The 21,479-nt window shown below is 48.8% G+C and overlaps 1 protein-coding gene across 5 annotated transcripts in view; it reads right to left on the bottom strand.

Annotated features, from left to right (window-relative positions):
* LOC139366610 (ribosomal protein S6 kinase a, like) overlaps positions 1–21,479 on the bottom strand; it is a 121,391-nt gene that overhangs the window by 30,087 nt on the left and 69,825 nt on the right. For 3 of the 5 annotated variants that reach the window (XM_071104296.1, XM_071104297.1, XM_071104298.1), the window contains exons 3-9: positions 16,940–17,141; positions 16,603–16,683; positions 16,394–16,473; positions 15,137–15,243; positions 6,295–6,332; positions 6,057–6,199; positions 4,826–4,896 (exon numbers count right to left, since the gene is read on the bottom strand). In XM_071104296.1, the coding sequence (XP_070960397.1) occupies positions 4,826–4,896; positions 6,057–6,199; positions 6,295–6,332; positions 15,137–15,243; positions 16,394–16,473; positions 16,603–16,683; positions 16,940–17,141 (722 nt within the window). Of the gene's footprint in view, positions 1–4,825; positions 4,897–6,056; positions 6,200–6,294; positions 6,333–15,136; positions 15,244–16,393; positions 16,474–16,602; positions 16,684–16,939; positions 17,142–21,479 lie in introns of those variants that run through there. The other 2 variants (XM_071104300.1, XM_071104299.1) reach the window with 2 other exon arrangements.

Below are 21,479 nucleotides of genomic sequence, written 5' to 3'. Positions count from 1 at the left end.
AGCAATCTGTAAGTCACTGAGAGAGGACATCAGTTCTGTATGTGAATCCATGATAACATTGACAGAGAAATCGAATTCAGATTATCTCGAGGTACAATCAAATCGAAACAACATGGTTGTGGATGGAATTGCAGAATCTCCACGAGACCTGGACGGAGACTGAGGAGAGAGTACGGGAAATTATCTCGGAGAAACTGAAGATGTACCACAGAAATACGAAGGTAAATTACGCCCACACGACTGGAAAACCCACCGCCGGCCCACCTGACAGGCCTAGGCCGATAGTGGTCAAATGCCTGAGGTTAAAGGACAAGGTAGCTGTTTTGGAAAAATCTTTCTTGGGGACCTGAATATTGACTGTTTTTCATCAAGCTGTCCGCTCAAGAGGAAGCTTCTCACTGTAACCAGTGCCTGTAATCTGGTTCAGGTTATTAATCAACCTACCAGGGTGTTTACAAACACTACAGTAACAAGATCATCCACACGTATTGATCACATTTTTACTAATACTGTAGAACGGTGTTCTAAAGCTACATCCATACCCATTGGATGACGTGATCACAATATAGTGGCTATTTCCATACCCATTGGATGACGTGATCACAATATAGTGGCTATATCCATACCCATTGGATGACGTGATCACAATATAGTGGCTATATCCATACCCATTGGATGACGTGATCACAATATAGTGGCTATATCCATACCCATTGGATGACGTGATCACAATATAGTGGCTATATCCATACCCATTGGATGACGTGATCACAATATAGTGGCTATATCCATACCCATTGGATGACGTGATCACAATATAGTGGCTATATCCATACCCATTGGATGACGTGATCACAATATAGTGGCTATATCCATACCCATTGGATGACGTGATCACAATATAGTGGCTATATCCATACCCATTGGATGACGTGATCACAATATAGTGGCTATATCCATACCCATTGGATGACGTGATCACAATATAGTGGCTATATCCATACCCATTGGATGACGTGATCACAATATAGTGGCTATATCCAGGAAAGCCAAAATTCCAAAAGCTGGACATAAAATAGTGTATATAAAAGATGTTGCTGTGACTTATGTGGATAATGTTAAATCAAATTGTATTGGTTACATACACATGGTTAGCAGATGTTAAAGCGAGTGTAGCGAAATGCTTGTGCTTCTAGTTCCAACCATGCAGTAATATCTAACAAGTAATCTAACAAATTCACAACAATTTCCTTATACACACAAGTGTAAAGGAGTGAATAGGAATATGTACATATAAATATATGGAGGAGCGATGGCCAAACGGCATAGGCAAGATGCAGTAGATGGTATAGAGTACAGTATATAGATGAGATCTATGTAAACATTATATAAAGTGGCATTGTTTAAAGTGACTAGTGATACATTTATTACATCCAGTTTTTAATTATTAAAGTGGCTTGAGATTTGAGTCATTGAGCCACTCAATGTTAGTGATGGCTGGTTAACAGTCTGATGGCCTTGAGATTGAAAAACAGCTTCTGTCTCTCGGTCCCAGCTCTGATGCACCTGTACTGACCTCGCCTTCTGGATGATAGCGGGGTGAAAAGGCAGTGGCCCGGGTGGGTGTTGTTCTCGATGATCTTTTTGGCGTTCCTGTGACATCGGGTGGTGTAGGTGTCCTGGAGGGCAGGTAGTTTGCCCCCATTGTGCAGACCTCACTACCCTCTGGAGAGCCTTGCGGTTGTGGGCGGAGCACTTGCCGTACCATGTGGTGATACAGCCCGACAGGATGCTCTCGATTGTGCATCTGTAAAAAAGTTTTTGGTGGCAAGCCAAATTTCTTCAGCCTCCAGAGGTTGAACAGGCACTGTCGCGCCTTCTTCACCACGCTGTCTGTGTAGGTGGACCATTTCAGTTTGTCCGTGATGTGTAGGGTTAGTGATGTGTAGGGTTAGGGTTAGGGTTAGTGATGTGTAGGGTTAGGGTTAGTGATGTGTAGGGTTAGGGTTAGTGATGTGTAGGGTTAGGGTTAGTGATGTGTAGGGTTAGGGTTAGTGATGTGTAGGGTTAGGGTTAGTGATGTGTAGGGTTAGGGTTAGTGATGTGTAGGGTTAGGGTTAGTGATGTGTAGGGTTAGGGTTAGGGTTAGTGATGTGTAGGGTTAGGGTTAGGGTTAGTGATGTGTAGGGTTAGGGTTAGTGATGTGTAGGGTTAGGGTTAGTGATGTGTAGGGTTAGGGTTAGTGATGTGTAGGGTTAGGGTTAGTGATGTGTAGGGTTAGGGTTAGTGATGTGTAGGGTTAGGGTTAGGGTTAGTGATGTGTAGGGTTAGGGTTAGTGATGTGTAGGGTTAGGGTTAGTGATGTGTAGGGTTAGGGTTAGTGATGTGTAGGGTTAGGGTTAGTGATGTGTAGGGTTAGGGTTAGTGATGTGTAGGGTTAGGGTTAGTGATGTGTAGGGTTAGGGTTAGGGTTAGTGATGTGTAGGGTTAGGGTTAGGGTTAGTGATGTGTAGGGTTAGGGTTAGTGATGTGTAGGGTTAGGGTTAGGGTTAGTGATGTGTAGGGCTAGGGTTAGTGATGTGTAGGGTTAGGGTTAGTGATGTGTAGGGTTAGGGTTAGGGTTAGTGATGTGTAGGGTTAGGGTTAGGGTTAGTGATGTGTAGGGTTAGGGTTAGTGATGTGTAGGGTTAGGGTTAGGGTTAGTGATGTGTAGGGTTAGGGTTAGTGATGTGTAGGGTTAGGGTTAGTGATGTGTAGGGTTAGGGTTAGGGTTAGTGATGTGTAGGGTTAGGGTTAGGGTTAGTGATGTGTAGGGTTAGGGTTAGTGATGTGTAGGGTTAGGGTTAGTGATGTGTAGGGTTAGGGTTAGTGATGTGTAGGGTTAGGGTTAGGGTTAGTGATGTGTAGGGTTAGGGTTAGTGATGTGTAGGGTTAGGGTTAGGGTTAGTGATGTGTAGGGTTAGGGTTAGTGATGTGTAGGGTTAGGGTTAGTGATGTGTAGGGTTAGGGTTAGTGATGTGTAGGGTTAGGGTTAGTGATGTGTAGGGTTAGGGTTAGTGATGTGTAGGCCGAGGAACTTAAAAATAAAGAAGAAAAAAAAACTGTCCACCTTCACTACTGTCCCGTCGGTGTGGATAGGGGGGTGTTCCCTCTGCTGTTTCCTGAAGTCCAAGATCATCTCCTTAGTTTTGTTGACGTTGAGTGTGAGGTTATTTTCCTGACACCACACTCCGAGGGCCCTCACCTCCTCCCTGTAGGCCGTCTCGTCGTTGTTGGTAATCAAGCCTACCACTGTAGTGTCGTCCACAAACTTGATGATTGAGTTGGAGGCGTGCGTGGCCACGCAGTCGTGGGTGAACAGGGAGTACAGGAGAGAGCTCAGAACGCACCCTTGTGGGGCCCCAGTGTTGAGGATCAGCGGGGTGGAGATGTTGTTACCTACCCTCACCACCTGGGGGCGGCCCGTGAGAAAGTCCAGGACCCAGTTGCACAGGGCGGGGTCGAGACCCAGGGTCTTGAGCTTAATGACAAGTTTGGAGGGTACTATGGTGTTAAATGCTGAGCTTTAGTCGATGAACAGCATTCTTACATAAGTATTCCTCTTGTCCAGATGGGTTAGGGCAGTGTGCAGTGTGGTTGCGTCGTCTGTGGACCTATTGGGACGGTAGGCAAATTGGAGTGGGTCTAGGGTGTCAGGTAGGGTGGAGGTGATATGGTCCTTGACTAGTCTCTCAAAGCACTTGATGACGGAAGTGAGTGCTACGGGGCGGTAGTCGTTTAGCTCAGTTACCTTAGCTTTCTTAGGGACTGGAACAATGGTGGTCCTCTTGAAGCATGTGAGAACAGCAGACTGGGATAGGGATTGATTGAATATGTCTGTAAACACACCAGCCAGCTGGTCCGCTCATGCCCTGAGGACCTGTATATATTACCTCAAATCAGCCTGACTAACCGGTGCCTGTATGTAGCCTCGCTACTGTTATTTTTTCACTGTCTTTTTACTGTTGTTTTTATTTCTTTACTAACCTATTGTTCACCTAATACCTTTTTTGCACTATTGGTTAGAGCCAGTAAGAAAGCATTTCACTGTAAATTCTGCAGCTGTTGTATTCGGCGCACTCCAATAACCGTACAGTGTGGTTGACACCAATAACAGTAGCGTACAGTAGTTGACTCCAATAACAGCACAGTACAGTGTGGTTGACTCCAATAACAGTAGCGTACAGTGTGGTTGACTCCAATAACAGTACAGTGTAGTTGACTCCAATAACAGTACAGTGTAGTTGACGCCAATAACAGTACAGTGTAGTTGACGCCAATAACAGTACAGTGTAGTTGACTCCAATAACAGTACAGTGTAGTTGACTCCAATAACAGTACAGTGTAGTTGACTCCAATAACAGTACAGTGTAGTTGACTCCAATAACAGTACAGTGTAGTTGACTCCAATAACAGTACAGTGTGGTTGACTCCAATAACAGTACAGTGTGGTTGACTCCAATAACAGTAGCGTACAGGTTGACTCCAATAACAGTACAGTGTAGTTGACTCCAATAACAGTACAGTGTAGTTGACTCCAATAACAGTACAGTGTAGTTGACTCCAATAACAGTACAGTGTGGTTGACTCCAATAACAGTACAGTGTGGTTGACACCAATAACAGTACAGTGTGGTTGACTCCAATAACAGTACAGTGTGGTTGACTCCAATAACAGTACAGTACAGGTTGATACCAATAACAGTACAGTACAGGTTGACTCCAATAACAGTACAGTGTGGTTGACACCAATAACAGTACAGTACAGTACAGTGTGGTTGACTTACTTAAGGATCATGTTCATGGTCTCGTTGCGGTCTTTGCCCTGGAATGGTAACGTCCCAGTCAGCATTTCAAACTATACAGAAAGGAGAGACAGACATTAGGCTGGGGTTATAGGTACAGGTTAGATACAGGTACAGACATTAGGCTGGGCTTATAGGTACAGGTTAGATACATTAGGCTGGGGTTATAGGTACAAGTGATGTAGAGGTACAGGTACAGACATTAGGCTGAGGGTCAGGTACAGGTGATGTAGAGGTACAGGTAGAGACATTAGGCTGGGGTTATTGGTACAGGTGATGTAGAGGTACAGGTAGAGACATTAGGCTGGGGTTATAGGTACAGGTAGAGACATTCGGCTGGGGTTATAGGTACAGGTGATGTAGAGGTACAGGTACAGACATTAGGCTGGGGTTACAGGTACAGGTGATGTAGAGGTACAGGTAGAGACATTAGGCTGGGGTTATAGGTACAGTGTAGATACAGGTAGAGACATTAGGCTGGGGTTACAGGTACAGGTAGAGACAATAGGCTGTGGTTAAAGGTACAGGTGATGTAGAGGTACAGACATTAGGCTGGGGTTATAGGTACAGGTGATGTAGAGGTACAGGTACAGACATTAGGCTGGGGTTACAGGTAGGGACAATAGGCTGGGGTTATAGGTACAGGTGATGTAGAGGTAGAGGTAGAGACATTAAGCTGGGGTTACAGGTACAGGTGATGTAGAGGTACAGGTACAGACATTAGGCTGAGGGTACAGGTACAGGTGATGTAGAGGTACAGGTAGAGACATTAGGTTGGGGTTATAGGTGATGTAGAGGTACAGGTACAGACATTAGGCTGGGGTTATAGGTACAGGTGATGTAGAGGTACAGGTAGAGACATTAGGCTGGGGTTATAGGTACAGGGTAGATACAGGTAGAGACATTAGGCTGGGGTTACAGGTACAGGTGATGTAGAGGTACAGGTACAGACATTAGGCTGGGGTTATAGGTACGGGTAGAGACATTAGCTGGGGTTACATGTACAGGTGATGTAGAGGTACAGGTACAGACATTAGGCTGGGGTTATAGGTACAGGTGATGTAGAGGTACAGGTACAGACATTAGGCTGGGGTTATAGGTACAGGTGATGTAGAGGTACAGGTAGAGACACTAAACTGGGGTTATAGGTACAGGTAGACACATTAGGCTGGGGTTACAGGTACAGGTGATGTAGAGGTGTGGGTGTGTTTACCATGAGCACTCCTAGACTCCACCAGTCAGCACTCTGTGTGTGTCCTCTTCTGTTGACGACCTCAGGAGCCATGTACTCCACCGTTCCACAGAATGAATAGGCCTTCTTATCAACATCCACGGACTCCTTACTCAACCCAAAGTCTGAAATGCACAACCACCTCTTTATTTTAGCTCAAACATAAACACACAACATAATCTCCTGAAGCACCACAGCCCAGACAGAGAGCAGGTCATACCTGTTAACTTGATGTGTCCAGCTTCATCTAACAAAATGCTGAAAACAGAGAACCACATTAGTAGGTATAGTAGAGAGACACACAGACCTCCTGACAGTAACAAAATCACCATCAACAACAGGACAATGTTTCTTCTAAAGTAAATAGCAGCACCCAAAATACCCTAACCCATCACAACACCCAAAATACCCTAACCCATCACCCCTAACCCATCACAACACCCAAAATACCCTAACCGATCACCCCTAACCCATCACCCCTAACCCATCACAACACCCAAAATACCCTAACCCATCACAACACCCAAAATACCCCTAACCCATCACCCCTAACCCATCACAACACCCCTAACCTATCACAACACCCCAAATACTCTAACCCATCACCCCTAACCCATCACCCCTAACCCATCACAACACCCCAAATACTCTAACCCATCACCCCTAACCCATCACAACACCCCAAATACCCTAACCTATCACAACACCCAAAATACCCTAACCGATCACCCCTAACCCATCACCCCTAACCCATCACAACACCCAAAATACCCTAACCCATCACAACACCCAAAATACCCTAACCCATCACAACACCCAACATACCCTAACCCATCACAACACCCAAAATACCCTAACCCATCACAACACCCAAAATACCCTAACCCATCACCCCTAACCCATCACAACACCCAAAATACCCTAACCCATCACAACACCCAAAATACCCTAACCCATCACAACACCCAACATACCCTAACCCATCACAACACCCAAAATACCCTAACCCATCACAACACCCAAAATACCCTAACCCATCACAACACCCAAAATACCCTAACCGATCACCCCTAACCCATCACCCCTAACCCATCACAACACCCAAAATACCCTAACCCATCACAACACCCAAAATACCCTAACCGATCACCCCTAACCCATCACCCCTAACCCATCACAACACCCAAAATACCCTAACCGATCACCCCTAACCCATCACCCCTAACCCATCACAACACCCCTAACCTATCACGACACCCAAAATACCCTAACCCATCATAACGCCCAAAATACCCTAACCCATCACAACACCCAAAATACCCTAACCCATCACAACACCCAAAATAACCTAACCCATCACAACACCCAAAATACCCTAACCGATCACCCCTAACCCATCACAACACCCCTAACCTATCACGACACCCAAAATACCCTAACCCATCATAACGCCCAAAATACCCTAACCCATCACAACACCCAAAATACCCTAACCCATCACAACACCCAAAATACCCTAACCGATCACCCCTAACCCATCACAACACCCAAAACACCCCTAACCGATCACCCCTAACCCATCACAACACCCAAAACACCCCTAACCGATCACTCCTAACCCATCACAACACCCAAAACACCCCCAACCGATCACCCCTAACCCATCACAACACCCAAAATACCCTAACCGATCACCCCTAACCCATCACAACACCCAAAATACCCTAACCCATCACAACACCCAAAATACCCTAACCGATCACCCCTAACCCATCACCCCTAACCCATCACAACACCCAAAATATCCTAACCCATCACAACACCCCAAATACTCTAACCCATCACCACTAACCCATCACAACACCCCTAACCTATCACGACACCCAAAATACCCTAACCCATCATAACGCCCAAAATACCCTAACCCATCACAACACCCAAAATACCCCTAACCCATCACAACACCCAAAACACCCCTAACCCATCACAACACCCAAAAAACTAACCTATCACAACACCCAAAATACCCTAACCCATCACAACACCCAAAATACTCTAACCCATCACAACACCCCTAACCCATCACACCACCCAAAATACCCTAACCCATCACAACACCAAAAATACCCTAACCCATCACAACACCCAAAACACCCCTAACCCATAACAACACCCCTAACCCATCACAACACTCCTAACCCATCACAACACCCAAAATACCCTAACCCATCACAACACCCAAAACACCCCTAACCCATCACAACACCCAAAACACCCCTAACCCATCACAACACCCAAAATACCCTAACCCATCACAACACCCCCATCACAACACCCCTAACCCATCACAAAACCCCTAACCCATCACAACACCCCTAACCCATCACAACACCCATTAACCCATCACAACACCCCAAATACCCTAACCCATCACAAAACCCAAAATACCCTAACCCATCACAACACCCCTAACCCATCACAAAACCCCTAACCCATCACAACACCCCTAACCCATCACAACACCCATTAACCCATCACAACACCCCAAATACCCTAACCCATCACAAAACCCAAAATACCCTAACCCATCACAACACCCAAAATACCCTAACCCATCACAACAATGCAAATACCCTAACCCATCACAACACCCAAAATACCCCTAACCCATCACAACACCCAAAATACCCCTAACCCATCACAACACCCAAAATACCTTAACCCATCACAACACCCAAAATACCCCTAACCCATCACAACACCCAAAATACCCCTAACCCATCACAACACCCAAAATACCCTAACCATCACAACACCCAAAATACACCTAACCCATCACAACACCCAAAACACCCCTAACCCATCACAACACCCCTAACCCATCACAACACCACTAACCCATCACAACACCCAAAATACCCTAACCCATCACAACACCCAAAACACCCCTAACCCATCACACCACCCAAAACCCCCCTAACCCATCACAACACCCCTAACCCATCACAACACCCCTAACCCATGACAACACCCAAAATACCCTAACCCATCACAACACCCCAAACACCCCTAACCCATCACAACACCCAAAATACCCTAACCCATCACAACACCCAAAATACCCTAACCCATCACAAAACCCCAACCACCATAACCCGTCACCAGCAACAACCTAACCACCCTAACCTGTCACCAGCATCACCCTAACCCGTCACCAGAAAAACCCCAACCACCCTAACCTGTCACCAGCAACACCCCAACCACCCTAACCTGTCACCAGCAACACCCCAACCACCCTAACCTGTCACCAGCAACACCCCAACAACCCTAACCTGTCACAGCAACACCCCAACCACCCTAACCTGTCACCAGCAACACCCCAACCTGTCACCAGCAAAACCTCAACCACCCTAACCTGTCACCAGCAACACCCCAACCACCCTAACCTGTCACCAGCAACACCCCAACCACCCTAACCTGTCACAAGCAACACCCAACCACCCTAACCGGTCACCAGAAACAACCCAACCACCCTAACCTGTCACCAGCAACACCCCAACCACCCTAACCGGTCACCAGAAACAACCCAACCACCCTAACCTGTCACCAGCAACACCCTAACCTGTCACCAGCAACACCCCAACCACCCTAACCGGTCACCAGAAACAACCCAACCACCCTAACCTGTTACCAGCAACACCCCAACCACCCTAACCTGTCACCAGCAACACCCCAACCACCCTAACCAGTCACCAGAAACACCCCAACCACCCTAACCGGTCACCAGAAACACCCCAACAACCCTAACCTGTCACCAGAAACACCCCAACCACCCTAACCTGTCACCAGCAACACCCCAACCACCCTAACCAGTCACCAGAAACACCCCAACCACCCTAACCGGTCACCAGCAACACCCCAACCACCCTAACCTGTCACCAGAAACACCCAACCAGTCACCAGAAACACCCCAACCACCCTAACCGGTCACCAGAAACACCCCAACCACCCTAACCTGTCACCAGCAACACCCCAACTACCCTAACCAGTCACCAGAAACACCCCAACCACCCTAACCTGTCACCAGCAAAACCCCAACCTGTCACCAGCAAAACCCCAACCTGTCACCAGCAACACCCCAACCTGTCACCAGCAACACCCCAACCTGTCACCAGCAACATCCCAACCACCCTAACCGGTCACCAGAAACACCCCAACCACCCTAACCTGTCACCAGCAACACACAAACCTGTCACCAGCAACACCCCAAACACCCTAACCGGTCACCAGAAACACCCCAACCAGTCATCAGAAACACCCCAACCACACTAACCAGTCACCAGAAACACCCCAACCACACTAACCGGTCACCAGCAACACCCCAACCACCCTAACCTGTCACCAGCAACACCCCTACCACCCTAACCGGTCACCAGCAACACCCCAACCTGTCACCAGAAACACCCCAACCACCCTAACCGGTCACAAGCAACACCCCAACCGGTCACCATAAACACCCCAACCACCCTAACCTGTCACCAGCAACACCCTAACCTGTCACCAGCAACACCCCAACCACCCTAACCGGTCACCAGAAACAACCCAACCACCCTAACCTGTCACCAGCAACACCCTAACCTGTCACCAGCAACACCCCAACCACCCTAACCGGTCACCAGAAACAACCCAACCACCCTAACCTGTTACCAGCAACACCCCAACCACCCTAACCTGTCACCAGCAACACCCTAACCTGTCACCAGCAACACCCTAACCTGTCACCAGCAACACCCCAACCACCCTAACCGGTCACCAGAAACAACCCAACCACCCTAACCTGTTACCAGCAACACCCCAACCACCCTAACCTGTCACCAGCAACACCCTAACCTGTCACCAGCAACATCCCCAACCACCCTAACCTGTCACCAGAAACACCCCAACCACCCTAACCTGTCACCAGAAACACCCCAACCACCCTAACCTGTCACCAGCAACACCCCAACCACCCTAACCAGTCACCAGAAACACCCCAACCACCCTAACCTGTCACCAGAAACACCCCAACCACCCTAACCTGTCACCAGAAACACCCCAACCACCCTAACCTGTCACCAGCAACACCCCAACCACCCTAACCAGTCACCAGAAACACCCCAACCACCCTAACCTGTCACCAGAAACACGCCAACCAGTCACCAGAAACACCCCAACCACCCTAACCTGTCACCAGCAACACCCCAACCACCCTAACCAGTCACCAGAAACACCCCAACCACCCTAACCTGTCACCAGCAACACCCCAACCACCCTAACCAGTCACCAGAAACACCCCAACCACCCTAACCTGTCACCAGCAACACCCCATCCACCCTAACCCGTCACCAGCAACACCCCAACCACCCTAACCGGTCACCAGCAACACCCCAACCACCCTAACCTGTCACCAGAAACACCCAACCAGTCACCAGAAACACCCCAACCACCCTAACCGGTCACCAGAAACACCCCAACCACCCTAACCTGTCACCAGCAACACCCCAACCACCCTAACCAGTAACCAGAAACACCCCAACCACCCTAACCTGTCACCAGAAACACCCCAACCACCCTAACCTGTCACCAGAAACACCCCAACCAGTCACCAGAAACACCCAAACCACACGAACCGGTCACCAGCAACACCCCAACCACCCTAACCTGTCACCAGAAACACCCCAACCACCCTAACCTGTCACCAGCAACACCCCAACCACCCTAACCAGTCACCAGAAACACCCCAACCACCCTAACCTGTCACCAGAAACACCCCAACCAGTCACCAGAAACACCCCAACCACCCTAACCTGTCACCAGCAACACCCCAACCACCCTAACCTGTCACCAGCAACACCCCAACCACCCTAACCTGTCACCAGCAACACCCCAACCACACTAACCTGTCACCAGCAACACCCCAACCACCCTAACCGGTTACCAGCAACACCCCAACCACCCTAACCTGTCACCAGAAACACCTCAACCACCCTAGCCTGTCACCAGCAACACCCTAACCTGTCACCAGCAAAACCCTAACCACCCTAACCTGTCGCAAGCGACACCCTAACCTTTCACCAGAAACACAGCAACCACCCTAACCGGTCACCAGAAACACCCCAACCACCCTAACCTGTCACCAGAAACACCCCAACCACCCTAACCACCCTAACCTGTCACCAGAAACACCCCAACCTGTTACCAGAAACACCCCAACCACCCTAACCGGTCACCAGAAACACCCCAACCACCCTAACCTGTCACCAGAAACACCCCAACCACACTAACCGGTCACCAGAAACACCCCAACCACACTAACCGGTCACCAGAAACACCCCAACCACACTAACCGGTCACCAGAAACACCCCAACCACCCTAACCTGTGACCAGCAACACCCCAACCACCCTAAGCTGTCACCAGAAACACCCCAACCACCCTAACCTGCCACCAGCAACACCCCAACCACCCAAACCTGTGACCAGCAACACCCCAACCACCCTAACCTGTCAAAAGAAACACCCCAACCACCCTAACCTGTCACCAGCAACACCCCAACCACCCTAACCTGTCACCAGCAACACCCCAACCACACTAACCTGTCACCAGCAACACCCCAACCACCCTAACCGGTTACCAGCAACACCCCAACCACCCTAACCTGTCACCAGAAACACCTCAACCACCCTAACCTGTCACCAGCAACACCCTAACCTGTCACCAGCAAAACCCTAACCACCCTAACCTGTCGCAAGCGACACCCTAACCTTTCACCAGAAACACAGCAACCACCCTAACCGGTCACCAGAAACACCCCAACCACCCTAACCTGTCACCAGAAACACCCCAACCACCCTAACCACCCTAACCTGTCACCAGAAACACCCCAACCTGTTACCAGAAACACCCCAACCACCCTAACCGGTCACCAGAAACACCCCAACCACCCTAACCTGTCACCAGAAACACCCCAACCACACTAACCGGTCACCAGAAACACCCCAACCACACTAACCGGTCACCAGAAACACCCCAACCACACTAACCGGTCACCAGAAACACCCCAACCACCCTAACCTGTGACCAGCAACACCCCAACCACCCTAAGCTGTCACCAGAAACACCCCAACCACCCTAACCTGCCACCAGCAACACCCCAACCACCCAAACCTGTGACCAGCAACACCCCAACCACCCTAACCTGTCAAAAGAAACACCCCAACCACCCTAACCTGTCACCAGCAACACCCCAACCACCCTAACCGGTCACAAGCAACACCCCAACCGGTCACCATAAACACCCCAACCATCCTAACCTGTCACCAGCAACACCCTAACCTGTCACCAGCAACACCCCAACCACCCTAACCGGTCACCAGAAACAACCCAACCACCCTAACCTGTCACCAGCAACACCCTAACCTGTCACCAGCAACACCCCAACCACCCTAACCGGTCACCAGAAACAACCCAACCACCCTAACCGGTTACCAGCAACACCCTAACCACCCTAACCTGTCACCAGAAACACCCCAACCACCCTAACCTGTCACCAGCAACACCCTAACCTGTCACCAGCAACACCCCAACCACCCTAACCTGTCACCAGAAACACCCCAACCACCCTAACCTGTCACCAGAAACACCCCAACCACCCTAACCTGTCACCAGCAACACCCCAACCACCCTAACCAGTCACCAGAAACACCCCAACCACCCTAACCTGTCACCAGAAACACCCCAACCAGTCACCAGAAACACCCCAACCACCCTAACCTGTCACCAGCAACACCCCAACCACCCTAACCTGTCACCAGCAACACCCCAACCACCCTAACTGGTCACCAGCAACACCCCAACCACCCTAACCTGTCACCAGAAACACCTCAACCACCCTAACCTGTCACCAGCAACACCCCAACCAGTCACCAGAAACACCCCAACCACCCTAACTGGTCACCAGAAACACCCCAACCACCCTAACCTTTCACCAGCAACACCCCAACCACCCTAACCAGTCACCAGAAACACCCCAACCACCCTAACCTGTCACCAGAAACACCCCAACCTGTCACCAGAAACACCCCAACCAGTCACCAGAAACACCCCAACCACACTAACCGGTCACCAGCAACACCCCAACCACTCACCAGAAACACCCCAACCACCCTAACCGGTCACCAGAAACACCCCAACCACCCAACCAGTCACCAGAAACACCCCAACCACACTAACCGGTCACCAGCAACACCCCAACCACCCCAACCACTCACCAGAAACACCCCAACCACCCTAACCTGTCACCAGAAACACCCCAACCACACTAACCTGTCACCAAAAACACCCCAACCACCCTAACCTGTCACCAGAAACACCCCAACAACCCTAACCTGTCACCAGCAACACCCCAACCACCCTAACCGGTCACCAGAAACACCCCAACCACCCTAACCTGTCACCAGCAACACCCCAACCACCCTAACCTGTCACCAGCAACACCCCAACCACACTAACCTGTCACCAGCAACACCCCAACCACCCTAACCGGTCACCAGAAACACCCCAACCACCCTAACCTGTCACCAGCAACACCCCAACCACCCTAACCTGTCACCAGCAACACCCCAACCACCCTAACCGGTCACCAGAAACACCCCAACCACCCTAACCTGTCACCAGCAACACCCCAACCACCCTAACCGGTCACCAGAAACACCCCAACCACCCTAACCTGTCACCAGAAACACCCCAACCACCCTAACCTGTCATCAGCAACACCCCAACCACCCTAACCTGTCACCAGCAACACCCCAACCACCCTAACCGGTCACCAGAAACACCCCAACCACCCTAACCTGTCATCAGCAACACCCCAACCCGTCACCAGAAACACCCCAACCACCCTAACCGGTCACCAGAAACACCCCAACCACCCTAACCTGTCACCAGCAACACCCCAACCCGTCACCAGAAATCACTAGAGTTAGGGGCAGAAAGACTAGGAGGGTTAGGGATTATGGTACATACTTCTCTGGTTTGAGGTCTCTGTAAACTATGCCCAGATGGTGCAGGTGGTCGAGGGCCAGAGCCAGCTCTGCTAGGTAGAATTTGACATCTTCCTCTGTAAACATAACCTAGTGAGAACTGGACACATTTACTGTCTGGCCTCGGAGGGAAGAGTCATAGGCAACACATTATAATGTTACATTCCTAAATACAGTTAGAGCTACACAAAACATTATATACATTATATAAATAATACTATTTACACATTTAAATACAGCCATATTCTTTATAGCATTATACACTATGGCCAGTTTATTAGGTACACCACTCCCGTTCATGATAATGGTTAGCTCCTACAGACAGTGAGTCATGTGGCTTGTTATATAAAGCAGGCAGATAGGCATCGAGCCATTCAATCACTGTTCGACTGAACGTTAGAATGGGAAAAACGAGTGACCTAAGCGACTCTGAGCCGGTCTCCTGGCCTTTTTACACACACAACAGTGCCTAGGGTTTACCCGAGAACCGAGCGACAAACACAAAACACCTAGCCAACGGCAGTCCTGTGGGCGAAAACAGCCCGTCGATGAGAGGCCGAAGGAGAATGAAAAGAATCGTGCAAGCTAACAGGCGGGCCACAAACAGGCAAATAACGGTGCGGTACAACAGTGGTAGAACAGCATCGCGGAATGCACAACTCGTCGGTGCTCATCACAGATGGGATATTGCACCGGGATCCAGACGACCACACCGGGATCCAGACGACCACACCGGGATCCAGACGACCACACCGGGTTCCAGACGACCACACCGGGATCCAGACGACCACACCGGGATCCAGACGACCACACCGGGTTCCACTCTTATAGTTGGCAAGTGATCACCCACACTGGACAATTGAGGACTGGAAAAACATTGCCTGGTGCGATGAATCCCGGTTCCTGTTGCATCGTGCTGAGAGTCAGGATTTGGCGTAAACAGTCCATGGCCCCATCCTGCCTGGTTTCAACGGTACAGGCTGGTGGGGGTGGTGTAATGGCGTGGGGAATGTTGTCCTGGCACACGCTAGTAATGTTTGAACGCCACATCTTGTAGAATCCATGCCCCAAAGAATTCTGACTGCTCTGGAAGCAAAAGGGGATCCTACCCAGTAGTAGATGGGTGTACCTTATAAACTGGCCATTGACTGTATATTTAAATGCAGTCAAAAGCAAAGTGAATAACCCACATCTTGGGATATTATTTCTAATAGACTATAGCAGTAGAAAGGTGTCTCACCTCTTTGGATAAGCGCGTGAAGACGTCTCCTCCCCTGAGAAAGTCCAGGATTAAATAGAGCTTCCCTTCGGTCTGGAAGGCTGAGAGACAAGAAGCGTTAGACACCTCTATAGTCAGAACAATGACAGAGTGACTAACCGTAATGCAACTTGACTATGAAGGGGAGAGAGGGTAGAGGTGAAGGGTCAGGGGTTAAAGATCAGACTAACCGTAGTGCAACTTGACTATGAAGGGGTGATTGACCTCCACTAAAATGTCTCGCTCCATCTTGGTGCGAACTCTGTCCCTGACTGGACAGACAAAGAGAGAGAGACAGATACAGGGTGACAGACCGAGGCACAGGGTGACAGACCGAGGCACAGGGTGACAGACCGAGGCACAGGGTGACAGACCGAGGCACAGGGCGACAGACACACACACATGAGATTCCAGACAAACAGGGCCATTAGTTTCTACAATATGATACGCATCTATAAAGCATTGAAGTGAGCATAGTGTCAGAGAGACCATCTGAGAGAACATGCATGATGATAACTGGACTGTTACCTTTCAACGAAGCCTTCTTGAGGACTTTCATTGCATATAACTGACCCGCGTCTGGACCTGTGACCTTCCGGACCAGAAAAACCTTTCCGAAGGAACCCTGCCCCAGGACCTTAAGCAGCTCAAACTGCCTCGGGTCAGCCTTCTCACAGCCCTCCTTCACATGGTGGGTGATATGGATCTCTGAATATGACGTAACCTCATCCTACACACACACACACACACACACACACAGTTAGTACTGCATGCACACACAAAATATATACGCACATACAACCCCTTATTCAAGTAGGTCACCAGTGGTGGGAACATCTGCCCTACAATCAACGGTCAAGCCATCCACCCTCTCCAACTTGGGAGTCAACTTTGACCCTTCTCTGTCCTGTGATGCCCATATAAACCGTATCCGCTAACATGTTTCTATCTAAGAAACATTGCCCGGGCCAAACTATAGCTCTCCCAGCCAGATACAGAGAAACTAGCCCACACCTAAATGTTTTCCCGGATTGACTACAGCTCTGGGTTTGGCCTGGCTAGGCCATAATTGTAGATAAGAATTTGCTCTTAACTGACTTGACGAGTTAGATAAAGGTTCAATAAAACAAACACATTCTCCAGAATAGTGCAGCCTGACCAGGACCAAGACGTCCGCCCACATCACCCCCATCCTTACTGAACTGGCCTCCAGTCAACTAGTGGATCGACTCCAGAATCCTACTCATAGTCTTTACAGTCTAGAATAGACTGAGGGACCTCTCATGCCCCTTGCCTACGGAGTCACCCCATTAATCGGAACCTCTAAAACGGGACATAAAACCCATTTCTAAATACTGTTTTTCTTCAAGTCCTAATCTGGAAAGTGATTTTAGCACCTAGCCTATCTACTGATTCTAAATGTATTCTGTTTTTATTTGATCTTTTTTTATGCATTTAACATATACTGTACACAACCTCTACCAGGAACACTATTCTCTACTAGGAACACTATCCTCTACTATCCTAAACCAGGAACACTATCCTCTACTAGGAACACTATCCTCTACTATCCTCTACCAGGAACACTATCCTCTACCAGGAACACTATCCTCTACTATCCTCTACCAGGAACACTATCCTCTACTATCCTAAACCAGGAACACTATCCTCTACCAGGAACACTATCCTCTACTATCCTAAACCAGGAACACTATCCTCTACCAGGAACACTATCCTCTACTATCCTAAACCAGGAACACTTTCTTCTACCAGGAACACTATCCTCTACTAGGAACACTATCCTCTACCGGGAACACTATCCTCTACCGGGAACACTATCCTCTACCGGGAACACTATCCTCTACTATCCTCTACCGGGAACACTATCCTCTACCGGGAACACTATCCTCTTCCGGGAACACTATCCTCTACCGGGAACACTATCCTCTACCAGGAACACTATCCTCTACCAGGAACACTATCCTCTACCAGGAACACTATCCTCTACTATCCTCTACCGGGAACACTATCCTCTACCGGGAACACTATCCTCTACCGGGAACACTATCCTCTACTATCCTCTACCAGGTACACTATCCTCTACCAGGAACACAATCCTCTACTATCCTCTACTAGGAACACTATCCTCTACCGGGAACACTATCCTCTACCGGGAACACTATCCTCTACTATCCTCTACCAGGAACACTATCCTCTACCGGGAACACTATACTCTACTATCCTCTACCAGGAACACTATCCTCTACCGGGAACACTATCCTCCACCACTATCCTCTACCAGGAACACTATCCTCTACCAGGAACACTATCCTCTACTATACTCTTCCAGGAACACTATCCTCTACCACTATCCTCTACCAGGAACACTATCCTCTACCAGGTACACTATCCTCTACTATACTCTTCCAGGAACACTATCCTCTACCACTATCCTCTACCAGGAACACTATCCTCTACCAGGTACACTATCCTCTACTATCCTCTACCGGGAACACTATCCTCTACTATCCTCTACCAGGTACACTATCCTCTACCAGGTAAACTATCCTCTACCAGGTACACTATCCTCTAACATGTACACTATCCTCTACTGGGAACACTATCCTCTACTATCCTCTACCAGGTACACTATCCTCTACCAGGAACACTATCCTCTACTTTCCTCTACCGGGAACACTATCCTCTACCGGGAACACTATCCTCTACCGGGAACACTATCCTCTACCAGGTACACTATCCTCTACCAGGTACACTATCCTCTACCAGGTAAACTATCCTCTACCAGGTAAACTATCCTCTACCAGGTACACTATCCTCTACTATCCTCTACCAGGTACACTACCCTCTACTATCCTCTACCAGGTACACTATCCTCTACCAGGTACACTATCCTCTACCAGGTACACTATCCTCTACTATCCTCTACCAGGTACAATATCCTCTACCAGGTACACAACCTCTACCAGGTACACTATCCTCTACCAGGTACACTATCCTCTACCAGGTACACTATCCTCTACCAGGTACACTATCCTCTACCAGGAACAATATCCTCTATAAGGAACACTATCCTCTACTATCCTCTACCAGGTACACTACCCTCTACTATCCTCTACCAGGTACACTATCCTCTACCAGGTACACTATCCTCTACCAGATACACTATCCTCTACTATCCTCTACCAGGTACAATATCCTCTACCAGGTACACAATCTTTACCAGGTACACTATCCTCTACCAGGTACACTATCCTCTATAAGGAACACTATTCTCTACTATCCTCTACCAGGTACACTATCCTCTACCAGGAACACTATCCTCTACTATCCTCTACCAGGAACACTATCCCCTACCAGGAACACTATCCTCTACCAGGAATACTATCCTCTACTATCCTCTACCAGGTACACTATCCTCTACCAGGTACACTATCCTCTACTATCCTCTACCAGGTACACATCCTCTACCAGGTACACATCCTCTACCAGGAACACTATCCTCTACCAGGAACACTATCCTCTACTATCCTCTACCAGGAACACTATCCTCTACCGGGAACACTATCCTCTACCGGGAACACAATCCTCTACTATCCTCTACCAGGTACACTATCGTCTACCAGGGACACTATCGTCTACCAGGGACACTATCGTCTACCAGGGACACTATCCTCTACCAGGTACACTATCCTCTACCAGGTACAATATCCTCTACCAGGTACAATATCCTCTACCAGGTACAATATCCTCTACCAGGTACACTATCCTCTACTATCCTCTACCAGGTACACAACCTATAGCAGGAACACTATCCTCTATAAGGAACACTAGCCTCTACTATCCTCTACCAGGTACACTATCCTCTACCAGGTACACTATCCTCTACCAGGTACACTATCCTCTACCAGGTACACTATCCTCTACTATCCTCTACCAGGTACACAACCTATAGCAGGAACACTATCCTCTATAAGGAACACTAGCCTCTACTATCCTCTACCAGGTACACTATCCTCTACCAGGTACACTATCCTCTACCAGGAACACTATCCTCTACCAGGAACACTATCCTCTACCAGGTACACTATCCTCTACCAGGTACACTATCCTCTACCAGGTACACTATCCTCTACTATCCTCTACCAGGAACACTATCCTTTACCGGGAACACTATCCTCTACTATCCTCTACCAGGTACACTATCCTCTACCAGGTACACTATACTCTACCAGGGACACTATCCTCTACCAGGGACACTATCCTCTACCAGGGAAACTATCCTCTACCAGGGACACTATCCTCTACCAGGAACACTATCATCTATCAGGAACACTATCCTCTACAATCCTCTACCAGGAACACTATCCTCTACTTTCCTCTACCGGGAACACTATCCTCTACCGGGAACACTATCCTCTACCGGGAACACTATCCTCTACCAGGTACACTATCCTCTACCAGGTACACTATCCTCTACCAGGTACACTATCCTCTACCAGGTACACTATCCTCTACTATCCTCTACCAGGTACAATATCCTCTACCAGGTACACAACCTCTACCAGGTACACTATCCTCTACCAGGTACACTATCCTCTACCAGGTACACTATCCTCTATAAGGAACACTATCCTCTACTATCCTCTACCAGGTACACTAATCTCTACTATCCTCTACCAGGTACACTATCCTCTACCAGGTACACTATCCTCTACCAGGTACACTATCCTCTACCAGGAACACTATCCTCTACTATCCTCTACCAGGTACAATATCCTCTACCAGGTACACAACCTCTACCAGGTACACTATCCTCTACCAGGTACACTATCCTCTACCAGGTACACTATCCTCTACCAGGAACACTATCCTCTATAAGGAACACTATCCTCTACTATCCTCTACCAGGTACACTACCCTCTACTATCCTCTACCAGGTACACTATCCTCTACCAGGTACACTATCCTCTACCAGGTACACTATCCTCTACTATCCTCTACCAGGTACAATATCCTCTACCAGGTACACAACCTCTACCAGGTACAC

The sequence above is a fragment of the Oncorhynchus clarkii genome, chromosome 14 (genome assembly GCF_045791955.1).
Source record: "Oncorhynchus clarkii lewisi isolate Uvic-CL-2024 chromosome 14, UVic_Ocla_1.0, whole genome shotgun sequence".
Classification (NCBI taxonomy): Eukaryota; Metazoa; Chordata; class Actinopteri; order Salmoniformes; family Salmonidae; genus Oncorhynchus; species Oncorhynchus clarkii.
Note: the sequence above shows the minus strand (reverse complement) of the source record. Positions and strands in the feature narration are given on the sequence as shown.